Below are 26810 nucleotides of genomic sequence, written 5' to 3' on the forward strand. Positions count from 1 at the left end.
ATTCCTTGTAGGGTGTGGCTAGGTTGATTTTCAAGGCCCTGTGATTCTCCACAGTGACCCTCCCTCTCCATAGTCCTCTCTGGTTTGGGACTCTGACACTTCCTCCAGCAATTATGTTACAGGGCATGTGAATCGGGTTGCCTGACAGTGGGTCCTTGGGGAAAAGACAAGAGACAAGCTGCGAGCCACAAGGCCTTGAGAGCACCCCCAAAGCCCACATGTCCGGTTTTATGTCCAAACATAGCTGCTTCTCTCCACCCTCAAGTCCCAGCTCGCTTCCCTTTGGTGTTGCTGGGATCTGTAGTTCTGGTATTTGGGGTGGGAGTGGAGTCCACAAACCCTGATTTGTAGAGTTTGTGCAGGAGATCCTTTCCCCTAACAGGTGGGCCTCAGGACTTTTCTTCTCTTTACCTGGTTCCACAACTGTGTTCATTATTTCTCCCCCCACCTCTAGTTTCTGGTCTTGTGATCCTGAATTTTCCACTCTTGGTCTCCACCTCTAACTGCTCTGCTTTTGGAAGGTTCATGCAGAAGGAAGAAGGCAAAGTCACGTCCTCTACCTGACCTACAGGCTTTCTAGCATAATATTCTCAGAGACTTTAGACAAATCTGCACAAGTCAAACTTAAAAAGAATTTACCAGTTACTAAGAATAAATTTTTCCTTTTTGAATCTTATTTTTAATATGCTGCATTTCCTGCCCTTCTCTTTCCATTGTTTTCTTAGATTCTAGCTTGGGGTTTAAGAAATATGAAAAACTACCAGATGGCTTCTGTCATATCCCCCAGCCTGGTTGTGGAGTGTGGAGGGGAAAGGGTAGAATCAGTGGTGATCAAAAATCTGAAGAAGACACCCAACTTTCCAAGTTCCGTTCTCTTCATGAAAGTGGTACTGTATCCTGACTGTGATTCATGTGATTCTGTGTGTTGAGCAGCTGAATTCACACATACACACACATGCATGTGTATATACATATATATGCCAAGCAGCTCCTCCTGGAAGAGCCGGGCTCTGATCCCAGGCAATCTGGCCCAAACTCATGCTCTCAGTACAATGCTGCTTACTTAGCACATCAGTGACTGAATTTCTTACTATGGGGCCCCGGGCTGTGTCAATGACCAGAAAGATTCTTGTGCCTTCTTTAAGGGCATTTACTGGCAAAGCCGCCCTCATCAGGTCTTGTATAGTAAAGTGATGCCCACCTCTGCCACCCCTAGCTCTTGCCCAAGGAAGAACTGTACATGCCTCCACTGGTGATCAAGGTCATGGACCACCGGCAGTTTGGGCGGAAGCCAGTGGTCGGCCAGTGCACCATCGACCTCCTGGACCGCTTTCGCTGCGACCCATATGCAGGAAAGGAGGACATTGTGCCTCAGCTGAAAGGTAAGGTGCAAGTCTATAAACATAATTTTAGAGCTTTTCACTTGTGACGTAATTTAACTTTCTCAACCCTTCTTAAGGTTTCTACATGACTCATCATCTAGATTTTGCAGATGAGTTTAATTTACTGTGGCTATTTAACTTTCGCAGGTTAATATAGAGTGACAGCACTTAATTCTGACTTCGTTTTGGGGGAACCAGCGTTTAAGCTATTTCCTTGTAATATAATTTGAGAGATATTATGTCATTGCTATCTACTGAGGGAAAAAACTCACTGAAAGGACTAAAGAAACTACCCTAGGTCACATAAATTAATAATAAATGGTAGAGTAGAGCGTAACACTACTATACTACTTAGACTTCCACATAAATAATAGCTCCTAAGTACTATTCTGTTGTTGACATTCAACACTGACTCATTTTTGGCTTACCATGTGCCAGGCTCCGGGCTAGAGGAGCCAGTGCCCTGGCCTCCTGAGACTAGCATCCAGGGAGAGCCATCACTTATTCATTCAGCTCCAAGATAGAATGGGTTTTCTTTATGCCTCTGTGCTTTTAGTCAGTTCTGTTTAATCCTTTACTAGGTTTGTCATTGACTTTAGAGAACTTCTGAAGGGCAGCCCTGGTCGAGTAGGGGTTAAGACTCAGTGCTATTGCCTCTGTAGCCTGAGTTCAATCCCCAGCCGGGGAGCTGACCCACATGGTGCAGACCTCTCCTGTCTCTCGCCCACTCCTCCCCATTATAGTGTATTTCAGTAAATCCATCTGTTCTGCTCCCCACTCTGTCTTTGGTGAATTTTCTCACCCCTCTGGCCTACACCCAGAGGCCTTCTATTGGAAGAAAAAAAAAAAAGTAGAACTTCTGAAACTCTTCTATGTGAGTCTGAGCATCCTGTATCCCTATTTCAGAAAAAAGCAACAAAGAATTCTATGGTCACATTTGAGCAAAAAAGCCATTCATCAAGAAATCCCCATGCAAAGAATTTTGTGCAGAATTGATGGTGCCAAAAATAGAAATTTTTAATGATAACATGGGCTATTATAACTACAGACATTGTCTTATTCGAGGTGACTGAGTGGAGAGAAACCATTTTTCTATTATTTTTCCATTGCTATGAGAGTGGAGGTCTTTGATCATGGGACAGTTCTTTGATCCAGATATGTGAGGTCATTAGGAAGGTACAAATGCTACAATCTTGCTCTGGCCCAGAATCACTGGTGTGGGCCTGTTTGTGTTGACTTGTCAGGGGTAGGTGGGCCCCTGGCCAATGATTCTACATAATTAATGTGAAACGTGGGCAATGTTTCAGAAAACCCTTGAAGAAAAAAACCCTTCAGGAGTATGAGATGATGGAGATGAAGAATGTTATTTTTAGATCAATTTGGTACTTTCTTCAAACCAATCATAGGATATGATTTGAGGAATCTTGGTTGCTTTGTTGGCTTGATGTTGAAGGCACAGAAAAGAACTTTTTGCTCCTGTCCCTGAAGGTGGTTTACATGAGAGTGGTGAAGTGGAGAGCTGATAATACTAGAAGCATCCTGCATGCAGTTGCGGCCCCCACACCTGCCTCTCTGGGCTTATATTGTCAGGAGCTGTGAAGGGGTCTGTCTTAGAAGATGCAGCTGACTGATAGAGCTAGGGAATCTGGGGGTACCACATGGATAACTGACCTAGCATAGCAACTATCATGTCATAGATGCCCTGTGCCAGTCTTCCTCCCCTGTCTTCTCAGTGCTCCCCACCCCGACCCTTTCTCTGACATTTATTGAACAGCTGTTTGGTCTGGGCTTTAATATGATGGGTAAAACATGAGCTGTGGGGTCAGACAGGCCTAGATTATTTATGTCCACTTACTGTTAAATGTTTAACTATAAGTGACATGCCTTCTCTTAGCCTGTTTGTTTTTTGATCTTTATAATGGTGACAATGGTTCATGTTCTGCTAGATTAGTGAGACATTAAATGAGAGTATGTTAAAGGCTTACCCAGTGCCTAGTGCATGGTAAGTACCTAAATTTATGCCTTTATTCTCCTGTTCATCTTCTACCTTGGCTGCCCAGATGGGTTAAACGAAAGTTCTCCTGGCTTGGGGGAGAGCTTGTTGGATCTGGCCTCCTACTGAATGTCTGACTGCCTGAAGCCTCCTTCCCTGAAGGGTAGATGCACCTCCCACTCTCACTCCACCTCAAACAACCCCTTTCTGTTAAACCAAACCTGTTGTGCCTGGGATGCTCCTGAGACCTTGCTCTAACTTTAAAATCCCAACCCTCAGCCATTCTGGAAATTGTGCAAGACTGAGGTTTGAGCCCTTTCCTCTGCATAGTCTTTGAAGGAGGGAGAAGAATCAGCCTTTCTACCTTCAGGCCTGAAATGTGCAATTACTCACCCTCTTTTTTATTTGGGGGGGTTTTGGAGCCGATTCCATGAAAGGAGTCTCCTCTAGATGCAGCCCCCTCCTCACCCCGACCCTACCTCTTCCAAGGGCATGTGGCGCAGTTCTTTGAGTTCTTCCTGTGTATCGGTACTAGGTTAGTTGTCTGAGACTAAAGAAAAGTGGGTCATAGAATCCACTAAATAGTCCAAAACTATATCATAGTTGGGGAAAGTGGTGAATTCTTGGGTTATTTCCTACACTTGGACATCGTCCTCGCCATTCAGTAAGTCTAACCTGGCGTTAACTCTACTATCCACTCTGTGACTGTTAAAGTCTGAGTATTTTTATGAGTCTCCGTATTTTGATAGGTATCTTATATAATGAAATTATTTGCCTTGCAGCCTCTCTTATGTCTATCCCACCCTCCCAGGATGTCATTATTGAAATAGAAGACACCAAGCCATTACTGGCTTCAAAGGTATGTTTCAAAACTGATCATTGGATAGCATCAATTTTATCCTCCAGGTGTCTAAACCTTGGGTGAATTCAGCAAAGCAACCATTCAATGCACTAAAATAGTAATAATCAAATAAGTTATCAAGATAAAAACATCTGAATCATATTTATCAACAGGCTACACTTAAGAAGATTCAAATTTTTACCCAAGTGATTCTAATGTGCAGGCAGATCTGAGAACCATGCATGTGGACAATTTGAGTCATGTCACTTGCTTGAAATAGAAACCTCAGGAACAGACTTTCTGCACTGCACAATCAGAAGAAGGGTGTAAAAAACACACTTTTGGGGACATAAAGCAGATTCATGAATTTTTAATGATCTTACTTGCCATGGTATGGGTGAGCCCAGCTTTTATATTCACTGTGGCTCTGAAGGGAAGGAGCCAGTGGAAATCCTCACTCGGGACCCTGTGTTGAAAACCATTCCAGCCAAATAGACAAGAAGGAAAAGGGAAAAACGTGTGAGTCCTGAGAAAGAAAACATCAAGTATCTCCCTGTTTCTGTTGGCATTTATGGTGGACTTTAACAGTGTGGCTTAATGTGTAAACTGGCCCAGAAATGCACATGATTGCACTTTAATATGTTCTGTCCATAAACAGTGCCTCTAAAAAAATCCACTTCCTTCCCACTGCATTAAATCCACTAATAATTGGACCATGTTAAATGTGGTCTCCACAGCCAGCTCTGAGCAGCAGAGTGTTTAATTTTATTCCCCAGGAATCCTTCACAGTCACAAATGACAACATCAGATTTGCAAACCTGCCATGTTCACTTTGTAAACAACCCAAAATAGCCCCAATAAAACTGTAGTAGCCTAGGGAGAAGTTAAGTAGAATATACTTAAGATCCTTTGTGTACATTTTTGCTACTACTTTAGAAAAAGGAAAAAGGCAGTTTAAGGTTCTGCTCTGCAGTCTGCCTCCAGCTTTCCTCCCATTGTCAGTTCTTATTCAGCCTGCTGCGTACTGGCAGCCCCAGGATGGGGGATCTGGAAGAGCTCTGAAGCCAGTCTATGTTGACATTCTCACTCATCTCTTACTAGTGGCGAGTAGAGGACGACACTACTGTTGCAACACATGGAGAATGTTCAGTTCATAGCACAGAATTTGATTTACAACTTGGTGGGAATGGGGATGACGGTGGCAGTCATCCCCACTATCCTGTAAATGATGTGATTAGCTCGCTCTCCCGTGTTGATAAGAAAAGCTGATCCCGCCTATTTACATCAGGAAAAGCAGTGCACACCTGTCCAAAGTGCAGCGGAATACAGCTGGAACTTGGGAGGACAGAAAGCTTGCTGATGTCCTGTTACATGTGCAGAGTGTGCGTGCATACATGCACTAAACACAAATCCATGTGAGATGTGTGTGCCATGTATGCACTGCGTGTACATGAGATATGTGTAATGTGTGTCTATTTCCACTAACCTATTTCCACTAATTCAGGCTTTGCATCTAAGTTAAGAAGGTGGGTCAAAACTACCTGTGTTACTGCGAGCTGCAGGCTGTGGCTTTGTAACAGTCTCCTGTTCACAGAAACCCACACAGTTATCCTGCAGCGACTATGGGGATTCTTAACAAACGGGCTCAGCACTGCTAGAAGAAAGTGGGAAATAAGTGTGTGGGCAAACTGGCACTTGCTAGCCAGCTAATGGACATTCGAACATGGCCATTTCAACAACTACCTTCCAATTCCAGTGCTTAAGCAGTATGTCAACAGCACTCAGCAAAATGGCTTCTCCAACGACAGTGCATGTATGTATGATGAAAAAATGCATGAAGCGGCCTGGGGCGTGGGACCTTGGTCTAAAGACCTGAATTCTCCTTTCAGAATCTTTATTAGTGGGTTTTGGAGTGAACATTGATCTTTAAAGAAATATGATTGATTTGAGTCTAAGGGAATGATCTTCTGTGCCATTTGGAAATAATACGGCAATTTGCTTCAGTTACTTTTCCACATGAACTAATCACTAAATGGTCACGAAGAAATTCTCTCGTAGTAATGAATCCTAAATTTAAAAACTTGTTTTGAATAATGCCATTTAAATCATGAGCTGTACTCTTCTTTGGAATAATTATGAATCTCTGGAAATAGATGTAAGACTCCAAAAATCTGAATTCAAAACTTTTCACAGCAAGTAAATAATTCTCTCCAAAATCCCAACTTGGTTGTGATGGTTTAACCTTTCCTGCTGTGGTGTGAAACTAACAGAATTGTTACATCTGCCTCTCTCTCCTCCTCCTTGGCATGTCCATCTGCTGAACAAAGGTCAACTGGGCAAACAGAGGGTACTGTCAGAGGAGCCTGGGGGCTGCCTCACCGCAGCTACAGAAACTGCCTATAGTGAGCAATTGCTTGCTCCTCACTTAAGAGAAGCTGAAGTCAGGATTACAGAAAAGGAATCTAGGTAGCAATTCTTCAGACTGCCTGTGAGGGTGAGCGCAGCCACGTTCTAATAGACACCCAGAGCACACTCAAGCCCCAACACCGGGCGCTGGTCCTCTGGTCTCCTGGATACACCCCGAGGCAAGGGTGTGTTCATGGCTGCTCAGTGCAGAGACTGAGATGGATTGATGGGAAGTGGGAAGTGTGGGAAGTGGGAAGTGTCATACTTTAGAAGACTGAGGGGATGGGTAAGGATTTGGGGCTGTAACATGGATGTGGGGGCAAATCGAGGAAAGGCACCTGCGTGATGATGTTGCAGTCAAGGTCTTGTGATGGGGTTTTGAAGGGAAGAAAATTAGATCAAGTTAAGGATATGCTTTAAGAGCTAAGTGGAAAGAAAGGTTTGGGGTAGAGATGAGCAGCTGTGCACGCGCACACACACCCGCCCCCGCTGCGAGCAGTGACTACTAGTGAGACTCTCTAGCTCTACAAAAACTCGGGTAATGGTGGCTACTTCTGAGCCTTCATCTTCATACTGGTCATAACCCTTTTGCACATGTTCAAGGAAGAAACCCATAGGCTGTGTGTAGTAATGAGATCATCTTAATTTAAATAATCCATCAAAATATTGAGAATATCGAGCATGCACTAACAATAACGTCTCTTCTTCCTCTTTAACCCTGATGTTCATGGGGCCGCTGAATCCCATGTGACCTGTTACACGGCTTGCCCTCTTCCTGCCTGTGTGCTGAGCAGCTGACAGAAAAGGTAACTATTGCACACATGGTGCTGGGTTTGAGGTTCGTGTTTTTTCCTGCCTATTGCTGATATGCGTAAGAAAGCCTTTGAAATCCAGGGCTGGGTTACTGCTTGTGTATGTACATTTATTTGCTATGCACAAATTTTAAAAAATAGCTTTTCTTGAGTGTTCCTTCTTTCTCCTCTCCCCCACCCCCAGACTGAATAGGAGGTTGTGTTACAGGTGACACTGTTTTTGGCAACATCACTCTTTCCGGGGTAGATCGAAATAAGTACTGGGTGGGAATGATGTGCATCTATTCTTCTTGTAAGTCTGAGTGGGATTTGGAGGCTCAACGCTTTCTAGGAGTTAGAGCCCCCTGCAGTTTGAAAATGTTTCACACATGACTGACTTGCTATCACTTTTACCCATCAAGAAGTACCCACCTAAACCAGAAGTTGCCAACACTGCTGTACCCCAGAGTCTCCTGGGGAATGTAGGGAAGTGTCCTGGGTGCTCTGGTCTTGCCTGGACTGACTGAGGCAGAATCTAAGAACTGGTTAAGAGTTGCTGGTCTAAACAAAACATAATGTCTTTGTTTTTACATTTTAAAATTTCCATAGCTCTTTCTCCAAATGATCATGCTTGGTTTCCAAAACAGTCTTCTGAGGTAGATGGAGACAGCTAGTGCTGTTACCCTGTTCAGTGAATGAAGAATTTGATGCTCAGAGATAGACACCACACCAGTACTGTATGGCTTGTAATGTAAGAGTATTGCTTATCACATGTAGGATGAACTTGGATTACAACCAGTTTCCCCAAAGTTAACTTAGTGAACTTTGTTTTATCATGCATTGTTGGTTAAAAGAACTAAAGAAATAAAGTCATGGGGAGGATGTATTGGAGATTTTATTTTTTATTTGCAAATATCAAATCACCAGAATAAAACAAAAGCTGACAAATGAATTAATAATAGGATGTGAGCAAGTCCTCTAGTGTGGCTGTGGGCACTAAAGTCAACCACATTCCAATGGCCAAGGATGATCATTTCACCTTCAGTCTCTGGGTAGAAATTCCTTATCCATTGTGCATGTAAACAAGGTCATAAAATCTCACCTTTCTCGGGTTCAAAAGTACGTATTTCTCTTATTTATTACAATTGATTTTCCTACATTGATTGGAAATCTAGGTTATTACTAAAGAGTTTTCCATTTGACATATCTCTTTAGGAGGAAGAAATCGTTGACTGGTGGAGTAAATTTTATGCTTCTACGGGAGAACATGGAAAATGTGGACAATATCTTCAGAAAGGCTATTCCAAGCTCAAGGTACCTGGGCCTATGTGGATGTGGATGGGAGATAAATATACAGTAAAGCTGACCATCAACAGAACTAAGATTAAAAGTTCTGATGGAAAGGGCCAAGAGTGGCTCTGACCTCCTAGAGAACGCTCTTGCAGGAGATTTTGGCATTGCCAAGAGTCCCAGGACTTGAAGACACCTGGTGATTTATGGCTTCATGACTGCTACCTTGGGGCTTGGCATCTGGCCAAAATTTGGGGGTGGGGTTTATGCCACATTAATTAATTAAACAATAATTCAATTTGACCAGGGATACCTAAAGGTCACAGTGCTCTTACAGAAGAGTATAAAATGGTGAAGTGCTTCATTCTGTCCTTTATGTTTTAATGTTTCAATGTGATTTAAGAAACACCAGCACTGAAAGAACCACTAAATCAGAAAAATGATCAAATTTGCCCAGTGGATGAGTCCATCTTCCTTCCCTCTTCATCCTTTGTCCTCTTCTTCTACTTTTTTTTTTATCACTATTTAATTTACACACAAAAAGTTAGACATTCAATCACTATATACACCTACATAAAACACCCTAGATGGGACAAAGGACATTTCCACCCCCCACCTTGAAAACCCTGCCCCTACACACTCCCTAGACTGGATGTTTCCCTCCCTCCTGGAGACAACTAATCTACATTTATCACCACAGATGGGTTTTGCCTGTTTTTATACTTCAGCTAAATGCATTCACAGTCTGACTTGTGTCTGGCTTCCTTAGCCCAAAACTGTTATGTGGAGATCATCATGCTGTGGTGTGTAGTCCCTGGTATTGCTGTGCAGCTTTCCAATGCATGAACCCACCAGTTTGTTTATCCATCCTGATGGTGGACTTACTGGGGGCATTTTTTAATATTTATTCATTTTGCATTGTTGTTCATTTTTGCGTAATGTTTGATTTCTCACCTCAAGTGTAATCCCCATAAAATTCCCACCACCAGATCACTGTAAGCCATCACCATTGTCTCGTGCTTTTTCTTCCCCTTCACTCTGCCCGCTTCTATGACATTCTTGTAGTTCTGTCTGAGCTCTATAGCTTGCCTGCCTGCCAGTTTTGTCCTTTCTTTTTCTGATCCCTTGCTCAGTTTCTCTGTATTCCTCCTATAAGTGAAGTCATTATTTTCCTTTTTCCTTCTGACTTATCTCACTGAGCATAATACCTTTCCAGGTCCATTCATGTGGCTGTGAATAGCATGAATTTATCTTTTTTGATGCTGAGTAGTGTTCCACCGTGTAGATAAACACCAATTCTTGATTCTATGGACATTCTTATACCAGGAGGATATGTTACTATTTTTCTCAGCTAATATCTAGGGATGAAATTCCTGAAATATTTAATAGACATTTAATTCCATAAGTAAGGGCTAGGTATTTTCCCAAGGTAGTTAATGTGCTTCCACAGTCTTACCAGCAACATCAAAGTTTCAATTGCTCCATCCATCTCTTCATGCCCATTTGCTGTTGGAATCTGAAAAAAGGACAGAATCTGTATTATGAAAAATGAAGAGTGTGTTATTTTTCAGATATATGATTGTGAACTGGAGGATGTGGAGGAATTTGAGGGCCTGACAGACTTCTCAGAAACTTTCAAGCTTTATCGAGGCAAATCAGATGAGAATGACGATCCTTCCGTGGTAGGAGAGTTTAAGGTGAGTAAAATGGTTGTGTTTGTCCTGCTTAAAATCTACTCTACTTTCTTAATAGCCTTAAGATAAAAGGACAGCCAACCTCTGAGACAGGAAATTGTCCTGGAACATCTGAAGTCTATTTTAAGGTCTTAATGAGGAAGAGGACAATAGGGGAAGGACAGAGCACTGAGTCACTCTGGGCCCCCCTCCTTCTCCCCATGCCCCTCCTGAACCTTCAGCAGGACCATTTCAGCAACTTCGCAGCTCACTGCCCTGGTGACTTCCCTCCATCTCCAGTTCATTCCCCGTGAAACCAGCTGTGATCATGTTTCATGACTTCTGAAAGACAGCGCTTGAGTTTCCACTGAGTCAGGTCTCAACTCCTTCGGGAGGTGGAGCCACTTGCCTCCAGTGCCACCACACCCTCCTGCCCCAGAGGACCTCTCCCACACCCCAGCATACCTGTCCTCTCTCGGGGCTTGAGACTGGCTCTTCCTCCCCTGGCTGCCCTGCCTTCCCGCTTTGTGGTTTGTGCAACTCCTACTCATTCTTGTAATCACCAGCTCAAATGTCGCGTTCTTGGTGAGATGCTCCCTGGTGGCTTCTGACGGTGACTCACTCCTGTGCTAGGCTCCCACAGGTCTGGATTCCTGCCCCTGCTTAAGCACCTTCTCAGTGAAGTACTTGTTTTCACAACAGCCCCTGCCTCCAGCCACCGTTGACACATCCCTGCCAGACGCACAGCTACTTCCTAAACTCTTGCCAAGAGCAGACATTGCTGATCAATCAGAGGATTATAGTCTAACATGGTCTCAAGATCTTTCTCCTTACAGCCTCCAGCCAAGCAATCAAATATGATGTGATAGTCAAACTAATTTAATGTTCCTGGGCCAGACGGGGTTCCTTGAGTTCACTTTTGGTTTCCTGATAGGTGACACATAGTAGGTGCTTGCTTCCTGTTGCTTTCCTGAATGAATGTAGCTGGAACTAAGCTGGTTTCAGGCCTCTCAACCTGGCCTGATGGTCACTGACTCATTTATTGTGTCCTTGCTGCATAACCAGCCCTGTGGTAGGTCCTGGAGTTAGAATGATGAACAAGACATGGATCCTTCCCCTGGGAAGCTTACAGTCTGGTGGAGAACATAAACAAAAATAGACAGCTATAATGCAGAGGCCAGTGCTCCCACAGGGCTCAATCAGGGATGGATGTGAGTGCACGGGAGACACAGCCAACCCAGGGGCAGGCAGGCAGGTTCCTGGAAGAGGTGTTAACTTTTGCCTAAGACTGGAAGGATGAACAGGAGTTTGCCTGGGAGGAGAAGAGGGTTTAAAGAAGTGATCCAGGAAAAGGGGAAATATGCCTTCCTATAATTCACTTTATTCCTGTCTTCAAAATATGTGTAGAACTCACTCTGCTACCTCCTTTGCCACCATATTGGGCAACCCCCAACCTCCTTCATGGACTTTTGTCTGTCTCTGCATCTGCCCTGCCATTTCTTGCCCCTGTCATCAGTTAAATATGTACGTGGTTGTCATTTCACCTCTCCCCAGAAATAGGCAAAGTGCACTATGTGTTGTTTCTTTCACGAAAGCAGCCTTTCATCACCCCCTCCCACAGTCCCTGCAGCTGAACCTGAGTGTACAGAGCAGGCACTCGCCAGGTCACCGCGAGCCCAGTGAGTGCATCTGTGTGTCTCTCCCTTAGGGCTCCTTTAGAATCTACCCCCTGTCGGATGACCCCAGCGTGCCGGCCCCTCCCAGGCAGTTTCGGGAATTACCTGACAGCGTCCCGCAGGAATGCACGGTTAGGATTTACATTGTTCGAGGCTTAGCTCTCCAGCCCCAGGACAACAATGGCCTGGTAAGAGTTTGGGTGTGGGGCCTTCTCGGGTAGCAAGATAATTATAGTCATCATCCACAATAATAGTCATGTTATTTCTTTGGGGGCATCTGTTATCTCCCTAGGGGAAAGATACTCTATCAAAACTGTGTATTTAGAAGGACGGTCCCAAACGGGGACTCGTCTAAAAGCTGGAAGGGCCCTTCCACCCGCCTTCTCATTTTACAGATGTGACCTTGGAGAGTTGTCCCCGTGACTCCTCCCTGCCACCGCCTCTTCTGCTTCTCCAGAGGCACACTGGCTCAGTGCCACCCATGGGAAGCACTCTCAGACCTGGCCTTAGGCATGTGGGTGCCATGGCTGCCACGGGCGTGGGGGCATCCCTGAGTCTGTCCCCCAAACTGACTTATGCTTGCACCCCACAATGACATCATATTTATCTGTCTTGTCTCCACAGTGTGACCCTTATATAAAAATAGCACTGGGCAAAAAAGTAATCGAGGATCGAGACCACTACATTCCCAACACTCTGAACCCAGTTTTCGGCAGGTACTGTACCTTTTGAAATGTTTTTGTGACGTGCACTCTTTTATGGAGCTTGTGATAAAGCTGTGGTGTGTGCCAGCCTCTATGTTACATGACTGTGAACTAGGCCAACAGTCTAAGCGGTGGAGCAGGTCGGATATGGAAGTGCACAGAGGAAAGAATTTCATGGAAGTGAAGTGTGCCATGAAGAAGGGAAAGCCAAGCCATGGGATGGGCTCCTCAGAGATCCTCGGGGGTGGGGGATGGGAAGGTGGAGGGCAGGGCGAGGGACAGCGGGAAGGACATGTGGGTTCTCACCCTCTGAATCCAGTGTGGGCTCTGTTTTCTGGGTTGCTTTGACTGATAGACAGGAGATGACCTCCTTATCCCAACTGAGGACAGGTCAGAATGTGACGGGGTCAGCATGTCCTGCACCTTTGTCTTCTGTTCCCAAAGATTCCTGAAACAGCATTATTTTCTTCATGGTTGTTGCCATTTAAGACTTTTTCATGGGCTATTATATCAGTTTCATCAAAATCTCCTCTAGGGTCAGGCAAATCCAAGTGACCTCGAAGTGAGACCATTTTCAGCTGTGAATTGCATCCACATTAATAGTAGTTCCTATTTGCTGAGCTTTTACTGCGTGAAGACCCTATGCTGAGCCGTTTATATTATACACTGCAGAAATTCCTTAACTCTGAGGTGCTAGCGTTATCCCCAGCTCACAGCGCAGGAAGCTGAAGCGCAGAGATCAGTGCTTTCTGTGCCCAGCTGGTAAGAGGCAGGGTCAGCGCAGCACCTGTGCGGTTTCCACGCTGTCTCTTAGCAGCTGCCACCATCTGATTTTCCCCCCGACCTATTTGTCCGGCAGTGGGAGGATTGACAGCCCCCGTTTACAGGTGTCAGGACCTGTAGACTCATCCATGAAGGAGCCAAGATCAGGTACAAACTCCAGGCTCCAAATCCCAGGTCTTTCCCACCCCCTCAGTCATGCTTCTGATTTGTGAGAGCCATCCGTCACCAGCACAAAGTGGGTTTTTGTAGGAAATATTAGTGGAAATGTATTTTCCGAGCACCGTGTTAAGTGGGAGAAGGCTTTGTTCTTGTTTGATTTGTGACCTATATTTTTAATTTGTGCCCTGTCATCATGCCCACCCACTACTTTCCTCTACATATCTGTGCCTGTGCACCTTTTCTTTGAGTGTGCACACCTAAGTCTGTCACTCAATGTCTACATTCTCCCCTACATTCCAAATCACACTCCTTCCACGTACTCACCCCCTGACCACACCTGCACACGGAGACCTGCACACACGCACCTGCAGGTGCTCACACCACATGCTGCACACACACACACACGCCACAAACCCGAGGCTGTGTGCCTCAGGCCGGGACTAGGGAGTGGAAGTAATCCTCTGGCACAACAGTGTGATCCTTTGCCTTTTCTTCCGCTGATCAGCCCTGAGGTCTAGACAGGAAAAGGCATGCAGGCCAGGAAGGAGGGCTCCGCACGAGAGACAGGGAAGCCGGGAAGGCCAGCCTTTACGGGAGAAGGCGGCCCTGTCTGAATTGCTCCTCTCAGAGGAGCCAAGCACAAGCCTAATTTAAGTGGCAGGAAAAGTCTTGCTCGGAGCCTCCCTGGGAGGAAGTGAGGCCGTCAGGCTTCCCTCAGCCCATCACCATATGGCGGGTGCACAGATCCCCCAGCCAGCGGGGTGAGGCCAGGAGACCAGGCGCACAGTCCCTCAGACTGCTCGGCTCCAGTCTCTGGCCTCAGTTTTAATGGGGGACTTTCTTCTCAGGGGAGACTCTTAAGGGTTCTGGGACAGGAATTCAGTCAGGGACAATCTTTCCTACGTGCTCCAGTATTATTGTCCTTATGACATCACGGCATCACCCTAGATCACATTCAGCAGAAGAGCAGTGTCTCACAGATGGTGACTGGTCTTCCAAGGAGAGAGCGTTCTTTGATCAAACTAAGACACTGGGGTTTAAAGGCTCTGAGAAGCCTGAGTTGTTACTTTTGTTTGTACAAGGGAATGCCAAAAGTAGTGGCCCTCAGCCTTGTTTCGCTAAAGAACTCTTTTTCCGAAAAGACAGGTACTCTGTGTCTCTTGAGATCCCGGGCTGGAAAGGCAGGCTCGGGGTGCAGGTGGACACAGGCTTCCTGGGTGGTCACGAGAGCGCCTTTTCTCCTGTGGCTACCTGACTCCTGCAGATCCCTCCTGGCTGCAGCAGTATGAAGAACTCGCTGAGATTCATCTAGGAACATCCCAGAACTTTCTCTCCAGCACACTCTGACACATACGCCTTCCACTCAAAGGGAGTGCTTGGGCCACACACCAGGATTCAAGGAGACAGAGGCGGCACAGGGCATGCTCCCATTTTCCTTCAGAAGTTGCTGGGCACCTGCGACAGGCCCAGGGCCTCTGTGAACTGAGCAGATGCAAGAGTCAAGTGCTGTCCATCTGGAATTTCTGTTGTTCAAATTATCAACCTCTTACGATAGGATGGAAGTGTTAATAATAGTGCCTAACAGTTGCAACTGCCATTATGGTTGCTGCAATTTGACCTTTGTGCCCATTCCAAAAGCTTTCTAAGCAGTTCTTTTCTTGATAGTTACAAAAACATAGGATGGCAGGTATTATCATCATCATCCCTTTATAGATGGCCAAACTTAACCAGAGAGATTAAATTATTGGCCTGTGGGAACAGTTTGTAAGCTGAACGGAGTTAGCTTCAAACAAATTTAAATCCATTCCCTTGAGCAAACAGATACTTTCATATTCTTATTACTAATTATTAAGCACCTTACCCATCCAGTCTTCTCCAAACTTTAGCCTCTGCCTGTGAATTTTTTTGCACAGACTGCTGGGGTTCGATGAGATTATGGATATTCTGACCTTGTGTTTTTTCATTTAGAATGTATGAACTGACCTGTTACTTACCTCAAGAGAAAGACCTGAAAATTTCTGTCTATGATTATGATACCTTTACCCGTGATGAAAAAGTAGGAGAAACCACTATTGACCTGGAGAACCGATTCCTTTCCCGGTTTGGGTCCCACTGCGGCATTCCTGAGCAGTACTGTGTGTAAGTTGCTTGAATCAGAAATGTAGACAACTTGCTCTAACATTAAAACCTGGGGAAGGGTTGGCTCTCTACCTCTCTTCCCTGAGTCACTGCTCCTCAGTCAGCTCTATACCATTGTTAAGAAGAGGATGACTGTAGAGAAAATCGGAGCTATAGCACTGCCCAACTCTAGGGGGTGCCATGTGATCACAGCTGGTGTAAAACACTGGTCCCTGAAGGCACAGGAAGCACAGCACAGGGGACCAGACCCCTCTCTCCTGTTCTTTGATCCTGCCCCTTAACCCCCCCCCCCCCCAAGGCCAGGCCATAAAGACAAGCAATGTTTGATGACAGGAATCCATACCCTTTGCAAGCAGTAATTTCTTGCCACTTTCCCTAAATTGATCGATTTGGGGGACACCCCCCCTTTCTCTAAAATACTGTACAATCTTTTTGCAGTATCTAGTCAGATATAGCTTGCAGTTGGTGATGTATGAGTTTGCATGTGATTAAGGTGACCACAATCAAATTCATATTTATAGAGGGAGAGACTGTGGGAAACATTCAATTGGGGACAAAATAACATGTAGATTTTCGGTTTTTAACTAGATTTACAGGCAAAAGCCAATGTAAAGAGTATATTCCCTGTTCCCTCATTATTGGGAGCACCTGTAAGTATGTAAATTTGTGTGATTCCAAGAACTGGTATGCCTTGCAGTAACTCTATTGTGGGGTGTTACTCACAGTTCTGGAATCAATACCTGGAGAGACCAGTTGAGGCCAACACAGCTGCTGCAAAATGTAGCCAAATTCAAAGGCTTCCCACCACCTATCCTGACTGAAGATGGAAGTAGGATCAGATACGGCGGACGAGACTATAGCTTGGATGAATTTGGTAAGCATGTTGCCACAGATGCAAGCTGGTTATAAAGAAGAGCAGCTTCCCTTGGGGAAGGGGGGGTAGGTAGACCAGTACCCTAATGATAGCACAGGAGACTTCATACATGACTTTCTAACAAAAGCCCCTTTATAGAGTTGTTTATATATAGAGATGTGCTGTCTTGCCAAGAGTCAAAGAGGACACATTTTTACTTGACCTTACTTAAATTTTACTCGACCTTTTTAGGTCATGGCTATTTGAGCTGTAAACAAAGTTCTAGTAATTAACTTATCTCCATGTAATATATAATTAGCTCGAAGGTGCTCAGAAGGTAGTGCAAAAATTTCTCTTCCAAGTGTATTCCATCTTTCCTTCTAACCTTCTCTGAAAGGCTCAGAGGTCCTGAGGTTGGTTCAAATAATGTGCCAAGTTCACATCTGGCTCATTTTGGAACTTAGGGTCTTGCTCTTTCCCATGTGATAATTTATAAGTCTGTCCTGTATGCAGCTAGCTGTTCTATAACAAGACTGAAATAAGCTTAACAGAGCATAAAGCTATGCTGTGATTCAGTGTTTTATATCACCCACCAGAGTGGGTGATAGTGGCGTTGGCTTTGAAGGAGTACTGCAGGAAACTGAACAGAGATGCATGCAGGGAAGTACTCCCTGATCCTCAGCTGCTTATTCTTTGAAAAAAACTTATTTTGTCCATTTGAAGAGGACTTAGTGTCAAGAAGGATTAGATATTTAAAAAACATTAATGTTGCTGTTAACATGAGAAGACTGGGACTAAACTAGAAAGGGCTGCTGGCTAAGTGTACACCCCAAAATCAAGCAACCCCACCCAAAGGCTGTCACATCATGACATTGCTATTGGTCATGACAGGGCATTTACTGGTGTTATACAACCCATCCTTCAAATCTTAGCAGGCAAATATAATCACTTCGTTTTGCTCATAGTTTGTGGGTCAGGAACTCAAGTGGGTGGTGTCTGTCATGCATGCTGGGGCCACAGCCATCCAAAGGCTCAACTGGGCTGGGTGGCCGGGCCACCTCACACACATCATGATGCTGACTCTGGCCTGGAGCTCAGCTGAGGCAGACCACACAGCCCCCATTTAGACCTGACACAGGGCAAAGTTTGGGGTACCCAGATCCCTCTCATGGTGGGTTGCTTACCTCACAGCAGGTGGTCCAGGAGAGGCAGGTAGAAGCTCCCTGACCTCGCATGCCTGGCTTCAGAATCACATAGCATCCTTCATACTTCAGTGATTGAATATTCTCCAGAACCAAGGGGAGAGAACGTTGATCCCACCTCTTAATGGAAGGAATATCAGAAAAATTAGGAGCTATACTATAAACATGTGACAGTAGCACTAGTTGCTAAAAGAACTGAACTTATAAATTTCAAGGCTGAACTCAATAATTGATTTCTTACCTTCGTGAAGAGAAGTGGTGGCCCTCTCTCAGGCACTGTTCCTTGGACACAGCCCTCTGTCGTACAGGCTTGTTACTCAGTAGGTCAGGCAGCTACGGCCGTTACTTTCTTCTGCACTCAAGGCAAAAGCACATAGAGGGTCCTGAGTATAGAAATGATACACCTGTATGTCCACCTCTGTATATTCCAGCCTAACTTAGTAGCATGACCACAATGAAAAGGAAGCTGGGGAGAGTCTGGCTCTGAGTGGGCTGTTTCTGTCAACTCCTTTACAAGTTGAAGTTTGCACAATGGCTCGGCCTGACCATTTTGCCAACTCTGAGATGAAGTGGTGTGAGTCCTTCAGGGCAGTCTGGCTGAACTGGTACCAGATGCCAATTTTTGTTACTCCTGCTACTTTCTGTTGCAGAAGCCAACAAAATCCTGCACCGGCACCTGGGTGCCCCTGAGGAGCGTCTTGCCCTCCACATCCTCAGGACTCAGGGGCTGGTCCCCGAACATGTGGAAACTCGGACTTTGCACAGTACCTTCCAGCCCAACATCTCCCAGGTAAAGGGGCTCCCCACCCTGAGGACCAGAATGGCAGTAGCTGACATCATCTTCTGGATACTAGAAATAACAAGAATTAGAAATAATACTCAGTTTAGCTTCATCCCAAAGGGGAATTTACTCAAAGAATGTTCAGGTAACTCACTAAATCCAGAGTGACCAGGACTCAGAACCAGCTGGAGTCAGGGTACCCCCTGTCGCTTGTCCATTTCTTGAGTCCCCTTCAGTCTCTGATCACCTTCCTATGTGTCAGAATATTATCAACATTTGTTGAAGGTTTTATCTCCTTCCAAACACGGAGAGAATAGGTTACTACATCTTGGACTAACTGCACCACTCAGCTCTATTCAGAATTAGGGGCCTAGGAAAGAAATTGCCTTTAGGCCAGCCAGGTGAGACAGTGCTACCTGATCTCAAAGAATCAGGAACAAGACTCAAGATGGCGTGGCATGAGCACCATGTGGAGACTGATGAGGAAAGGTTAGTTCTCAGGAGCTGGGGGGCAGTTTCTAGATAAGCAAGGAAGGACCTGATGTGAAAGCTTGTTACAACAAAGACTCCCAAACCCAGAGATTTGGGTTAAATCGATCTGGGAATCTGAGTTTGAACAAGTACGTGGAGGAACTCTGATGCTGGTATTGGGGAAAGCACACCTTAAGTAATTAATTAATCTAACAGATGCAAATATTGACACCGATGGCAGAACCACGAGCAAACTTTAAAAAGTGGTCACAGTGATGAGGCTTTACTAGATTTAGATTGTCACTTACTCCTTCCTTTCTGTTCCACATTCCCACTTCTTCCTTCTGTTAGTCTTCCTTCTCCCACAGAGCCCAGTCCTCCTCCTCTCTCCCCTCCTACCCCTCCATTAAAGAAAATCTTAAGAAATTACAAATGAGCAAGATTTCTCCCTGGGAATCCTCTCCCTATATGCCCCATCAGCGCTACCTACCGCATCAGACACAGACTGTCTGAGCCTTAGGAGACACCTGGAAGCCTAATGTTCTGCACACTTGATGTATTGTAGAACCTTGAGCCCTGGAGATTAGTTGGAAGAGAGTCAGGATCACAATCACATACATCCCTTTTCAAGAGCTCCAGTTAATTCATTTTGATCTCAATGCATTAGGAAACCAATCTTGTTGCTTCTGTGGCAACCTTCCTCTGTCTTTGTCATGAAAACAGAGTCTACAAAACATCTAAAAAACAGACTGGGGATTTACATTGGTTATGAAGGTTAATATGGCTTGTTAATGGCATTCCTAGCTTGTCTGGAAGAATCGTTCAGTCAGCTAGATGGGCCTGGTCTGCACCAAAGACAATGCCTGTCCAAGTGCCTATTACACTTGCTCCCCCACCCCCTCCCCTCCTGCAGCCTCCTCCTCATGGCGGGCACAAGCAAGCCAGTGGTATGGGATTCTCAGCTTTGGGAACATTAACACTCTTATTGTTTACAGCTCTCTTTTGAACTTGTCATGTTGTCTTTCTTTTCTAAAACTTAATGCCATTTTATATTTTGTTTTTTTCATCTTGCTATAAGTGGAGAAAATCTGAATTTTACAAAACTGGGACTGATATCAAGTAGGTGATGTGATGAGTGAGCATGAGCTGTTCTCAGAGTAAAGGACCCAACTTTATGGCACTGTAAGAGGGGGTGTATGTGCATGCACTCACACGTGCCTATGAGTGTATACACACACACACACACGGTGCAGGCTGTGATAAGGATGGGAAGCCCCTTGTCTTATTAAACAGGGAAGACTCACGCTATATCACCAGCAGGCACATGCAGCTGTCAGAGACTCCTGGGTAATGGGTGACCTCAGGGACCCTGAACATAGAGGATTCACCTTGGGTTCTGTCATCTGTATTTTTTTTTTTTTTTGGTCTTCCATGTAGACTAACAGATCAACAGGCCTCTCCCAAAAATGTTTCACTTAAGAAACATGAAGTCACCTATAAGTAACTTCATTTTTCTTTTTATTTTGGAATGGTTTAGGGGAAACTTCAGATGTGGGTGGATGTTTTCCCCAAATCTTTGGGACCACCAGGCCCCCCTTTCAACATCACACCTCGGAAAGCTAAGAAGTAAGTAATCTTGAGACTCTACTAAGCTGAACTGGGTTCTGGGTGCAGGACCAGAGTAAAATATACCTCCATAATCTGCTCCTTACAGATATTACCTGCGTGTGATCATCTGGAATACCAAGGACGTTGTCTTAGATGACAAAAGCATCACAGGAGAGGAGATGAGTGACATCTATGTCAAAGGGTAAGGCTAGCAAACACAAGTCTCTGACAAACACATTAGTTTTGAAGATGTCCACTATTATATTCTAGGTTGTTTGAAGGAAGTTTGTCTCATTAATGCAAACTACTTAGGAAGCTCCAGGCAGGCAAAGAAAACAGGAAGAAACCCCCTTTCCTATCTTATTTATAGGCATATAACAACTGACAAGTGTTTCACCATTTTTAACAAAATGAGCTTTCTGTTTATTAAATAGATTTGTTCTTTGTAAATTTAAGTCATGCAGGTCCTTTTTATTCTTTCTTGAAACTTGGAACAACCAGCCTTTAAAACAAGTACGGCTTCCAGAATTTTTTAAAAATTTGGCTATTTCCTCTTTTCTGTGGGCATTAGCTACTGACAATAAAAAAATATTTTATGCTTATTTGTTCCACCAATATTTACCCAGTACTTAAACACTGAACATGTAAAGTGTTATATTCATTATTCTGGTAGTTGTGTCATTCAATTCCAAATATTACTGTTAATGTTCATTTTGTGTTGTGCCTTGATCATAAATGTTAAGTACAGAATGGCACAGTGACTTTGGAGGTAAAATGTCTGGTTGAAATCCTTTCCTTACAAGCTGGGCTAGTTAGGAAGCTTACTAGTCCTCAGTAAAATGGAGATAATGGTAGTAGCCACTGCTCTGGGATATTCCGACAATGGCATTGCACAAAGCCTGTAGGGTGGTGCCTGCAGAGAGTGTAGTAAACTGCCTGTACTAGAGTTCTGCTGAGAAACAGAACAAGTAGCATACTTGAGTGTGTGTGTAGAAAGGGGAGAGAAGAGAGGTGACGGGGGGGGGGGGGAAGTGATGCAGAGATTTTTAGGAATCAGCTTACGTGATTATGGAGGATGAGAAGTCCCAGGACCTGTATCTGCAAAGTCGGAAATCCAGAAAACCCATGAAATCATTCAGTCTAAGGTGGAAGGTCTGAGAACCAGAGGAACTGAAGATGCACATCCCAGTCTGGGGGCAGAAAATCCGTTAAGATATCTCCTTATCAGCCTCCTTCTGCCTTCTTTCCATTCAGGCCCTCAGCAGACGGAATGCTAAACACCCACATTGGGAAGGACAATTTAATTTACTGAGTCTACTGACTCAAGTTCTAATCTCATCCAGAAGTACCCTCATGGACACACTAGAAGAAATGTTTCATGTGGGCACTCTCCAGCTAATTATGTAGACACATCAAATTAGCCATCACACTCTGCGATGTTAGCTAATATTATTACCTTTGCACACAGACTGAATTTAGTTCCTTCATGTGTAAAAGATAAGAGTTCTTGAAATTTAATATATTCATAAAGTGACAACAAAGTTTCACTTATGATCCCAAGTGGCCCTCAATCAAAACTTTGTTGCTATCATTTAGGTTCACTGTAAACAGGGAATGTTTCATCAAGTTCTTCATTATTCTTTCTCATTGCAGGATCTTATTACCATTCCCCAAGGAAAACTAATCCCAGCTAATTATATATATGCAAATTTATTTGAATATCATAGCATTATTATTTTTTTTCAAGTCAGGGCAACAAATTCAAGTGATACTGGACTGACAGAAACTCCTAAAGCACTACCTAAATTACCATTTCATTTTTGGAATTAAAATATAAATAACTGAAAGAATATGCATAACGTAAATGACTAACACTACCCATATAGTTATTATGTACAAAGGTTTACATGTGTCCACAAATACATATACTTAGAGCAGTTTCACTTGTTTTAAAATTACAAGGTGAAAAGATTCACTTTCAAAGCTAAATGTGTAGAGATCCCCCCCAAATTGAGGGAAGAACTGCAGGGAATGACTGGTTCTGAGACTTTGGGGATGTTGTTGGGGGTGGAGCCACTGGCACCCTAACCAAATAGTATGAGCTCCTCAGTGAGTTTGTTTACAAGCTAAAATAGTCAAAGGACACATTCAACTCATTTAGCTAGTTAGTAACGGACTGACTAAAAGCAAAACCATGCAGTTGACGATATGAGTGCCCCTGCTAATACCCTACTAATAATGGGACCTAATAAGCATGTGACTTTCTAGTCTTCATGGTTCTTTAAGGCAGTCTAGCAGGCTTGAACAAAAGTCCTTTGGAGTCAGACCAACCTGGAAGTTACATCTACTTGACTCTTACTGGCTAGGTGACCTTGTGTGAGCTGCATATTCTCTCTAGACCACATTGTCCTCCTCTGAAAAGTGGAGGTAGTTCTATAGCTTCACATTTGTTGGAAGAATAAAATAAGGCTGAGTACCTGGTTCACAGCAGGTGATCTTAAGCATGAGTGAAGGATTTCCCTCTTTCAGGCTGGCCCCTCTGAGCTGTGAGCTCTTATCTGTCCTTCTGCTGACCACATGTAGGGAGCACAAATCATATTAGCCTCATTCTACAGCTGGGAGGTGAAGCAGTCACATGGCACAGCAAGATCACACCCAGGCTGCTGCCTGCCATGATTCTGTCTGTGGGGTCCAGGCATCAATATCTGTAAAAGCCCCCTGTTGATGCCAACATGCAGTTAGTGTTGAGAGTCACACTTTCTACCACTCTATGAATCTAATGCCTGTGTTTCCTCCTGGGTCCAAAGCAGAAATCTTCCCAGTAACGGACAGATATGACAACTTTCTCCCCAGCCTGTTCATTCATTCCTTCCCTTAACAGGCTGTTATGTGCCAGGCACAAGCCAAAGGAAACTTTCCACATGTTAGAAGTTAGGGGCTAAATTGTTTATGGAAATGAATTTTCATAAATATGCATTTGGAAATAGCAGCTTTCCTCTCTCTCGCTAGTCTCATTAATATGATCATAGAGAATTTAAGGATAATTTAAAAAGGAAGCTGTAAGAAGACTTGAGTCATGCCTGTTCTGTTTGCTTAAGTAAAATGTGGGAAAGGAAATGCACAAGTTTTGGGCTAACCCACTTTCAGTGAGTATCAGCAGTGATGACAGACACTGATGAGTTATAGTTGTGAAGACTAAAATCATGGGCAGCTTCAGTGCTCCTAAAATAGAAACTAAGTTGTTGATATTTTCCAGAAAATTTTAACCTTATCCTTGTTAACTGAAGTCTAAAGGGTTTCCTGCTTTGGTTTTAGAGGAATTATATTTTATTTGGCTACAACTGTGTTGGATGCAGCAGAGTGCCTGCCCTCCATAAATCACCCTCAGCTCTGTAGATAACTGGAACCTGCCCAAGAAAAGTGCATTAATTCTCTTGCCCTCCACTCCCTTAATCACTGCACAATTTTGCGGCTAGATTACCTGTCCATCAGATGAAGCTAAGTCTGTTTGCCTCTGCCTTTCAGCTGGATTCCTGGCAATGAAGAAAACAAACAGAAAACAGATGTCCATTACAGGTCCTTGGATGGCGAAGGGAATTTTAACTGGAGATTTGTTTTCCCATTTGACTACCTCCCAGCAGAAGAACTCTGTCTCGTTGCCAAAAAAGTGAGTTCTGAAAAATGCCAGTAGGAAGTGGATGTCATGGGTCTTCCCTCATGCTGACACCCAGAGAAGCATCTCCAAGGTCAGGAGCCCGGCTCCCTCTTGGTACTGAGGGGAAAGCTGAGACTTGCAGAGGGGTAGACACTTGCCTGGGTCACACAGCGGTGACAGTTATTGTGTTAAATAGGAAACTAATGGAACCAAGCTTTATAGTGGCACAGGGTGAAGAATCTGGTAAGTGGTGGACCTGGGGATTGTGTCAATATATACAACAACCCGGGCATTGTATTACTGTTCTTTTTCTTTCTTTCTTTCTTTTTTTTTTTTTGTCATGGAGGACTGCTTTCTTCTTATTCCCCCGGCATCTGCCTTACCTCCTGCAGATGCAAATCCAGAAGGACTCAGGAGAGTCTTGCATCAGGGAGAGAGAGAGACAGAGATACAGAGAGGGAAAGAGATGGAGAGAGAGATGGAAACAGACAGAGATAGCGAGAGAAAGAGATGGAGAGACACAGACGGAGAGAGAGAGAGAGAAAGAGACAGAGAGACACAGGGATAGCAACAGAGAAACAGTGTGAGAGAGACAGCGAGAGAGACGGGGACAGCAAGAGACACAGTGACAGAGAGACGGAAAGAGATGGAGAGACCGAGAGATAGAGACGGAGAGACACAGAGACAGAGCGACAGACAGACACAGAGAGAGACGAAGAGATGGAGAGAGATGGGGGAGAGAGACACAGAGACAGAGATGGGGGAGAGAGAGACGGAGATTCAGATACAGACACAGACAGAGACAGCAAGAGACACATGGAGAGAGAGAGACGGAGAGAGACACAGAGAGCAGACACACAGAGGCACATGAGACATGGAGAGAGCAGACACAGAGAAGAGAAAGAGATGGAGAAAGAGACAGAGAGACAGAGACAGACACAGATGGAGAGAGACAGAGATGGAGACACGGAGATACACAGAGGGAGAGACAGAGAAAGAGACACGGAGAGACAGAGATACAGGGAGAGACAGACACAGAGGGAGAGAGAGAAAGGCACAGACAGATGGACAGAGGCAGACACAGAGAGATGGAGAGACAGAAAGAGATGGACACAGACTGAGAGACATAGAGACAGAGACAGACAAAGAGACGGAGACAGACAGAGACACAGATGGACAGACACAGAGAGAGAGATGGAGAAAGAGACAGAGACCGAGAGATGGAAAGACACAGAGACAGAGATGGAGAGAGGGATGGAGAGAAAGAGACACAGAGGTGGACAGAGACACAAACGGAGAGACAGAGACACAGAGATAGACACAGACAAATGGAGAGACATGGAGAGACACAGAGACAGACGGAGAGAGATGGAGAGACATGGAGTGAGACACAGAGACAGACGGAGAGAGAAAGAGATGGAGGGAGATGGAGAAAGAGACAGATGGAGAGACAGACACAGAGAAAAATAGATCAGAGACAGACCAAGACAGAGACAGCAACAGAGAGACAGATGGAAAGAAAGAGACAGAGACAGACCGAGACACAGATATAGAGGTGGAGAGACAGAGACAGTGAGATAGACAGTGAGACGGATAGACACGGAAGGAGACGGAGAGAGAAAGAGATGGAGAGACAGACACGGAGAGACATAGACAGAGACGGAGACAGATACACCAAAACAGAGAGAGACAGCAACAGAGAGACAGAGACAGAGAAAGATGGAGAGAGACAGAGATGGTGACAGACACAGACCAAGACAGAGACAAAGAAACAGAGACAGAGAGAGAGATGGAGAGACACAGAGGGGGAGAGAGAGACAGAGACAGTGAGACACACGGAGAGAGACAGACAGAGACACAGAGACAGACCAAAACAGAGAGAGAGACACAGAGGGAGAGAGAGATGGAGAGAAAGAGATGGAGAGAGACAGAGAGATAGACGCAAAGACAGATGAGGAGAGAGATGGCAACAGACACAGAGACACAGACACAGAGGGAGAGAGATGGAGACACACAGAGATGGAGAGAGAGATGGAAAGAGATAGAGAGACACAGAGACAGACAGACGGGGAGAGAGAAAGAGATGGGGAGAGATGGAGGGAGACAGACACAGAGACAGATAGATGGAGAGACACAGAGGGAGACAGAGACGGAGACATAGGGAGAGAGATGGAGACACAGAGACAGACACAACAGATGGAGAGACGGGGAGAGGGAAAGAGATGGAGAGACACCGAGGGAGAAAGAGATGGAGACATAGAGACAGACAGAGACGGAAAGACAGAGAGATAGACGCAGAGACAGAGAGAGAGATGGGGAGAAAGAGATGGAGAGAGACAGACACAGATGCAGAGACAAAGAGGGAGAGATGGAGAGAGACAGAGAGAGAGACAGACAGTGAGA

General features: G+C 44.7%; 1 protein-coding gene across 2 annotated transcripts in view; it reads left to right on the forward strand.

The window, feature by feature from the left end:
* The window catches only part of MYOF (myoferlin), a 120391-nt gene that overhangs the window by 83469 nt on the left and 10112 nt on the right, over nt 1-26810 (forward strand). For both annotated transcript variants that reach the window (XM_004680619.2, XM_004680620.2), the window contains 14 exons: nt 726-887; nt 1217-1382; nt 4158-4234; nt 7417-7428; nt 8629-8727; nt 10275-10400; nt 12085-12240; nt 12677-12768; nt 15667-15837; nt 16563-16711; nt 18543-18682; nt 20682-20770; nt 20859-20954; nt 24278-24419. In XM_004680619.2, the coding sequence (XP_004680676.1) occupies nt 726-887; nt 1217-1382; nt 4158-4234; nt 7417-7428; nt 8629-8727; nt 10275-10400; nt 12085-12240; nt 12677-12768; nt 15667-15837; nt 16563-16711; nt 18543-18682; nt 20682-20770; nt 20859-20954; nt 24278-24419 (1677 nt within the window). The remainder of the gene's footprint in view (nt 1-725; nt 888-1216; nt 1383-4157; nt 4235-7416; nt 7429-8628; nt 8728-10274; nt 10401-12084; nt 12241-12676; nt 12769-15666; nt 15838-16562; nt 16712-18542; nt 18683-20681; nt 20771-20858; nt 20955-24277; nt 24420-26810) is intronic.

Source organism: Condylura cristata, unplaced genomic scaffold (genome assembly GCF_000260355.1).
Source record: "Condylura cristata isolate star-nosed mole 26May11 unplaced genomic scaffold, ConCri1.0 scaffold00011, whole genome shotgun sequence".
NCBI classification, from domain to species: Eukaryota; Metazoa; Chordata; class Mammalia; order Eulipotyphla; family Talpidae; genus Condylura; species Condylura cristata.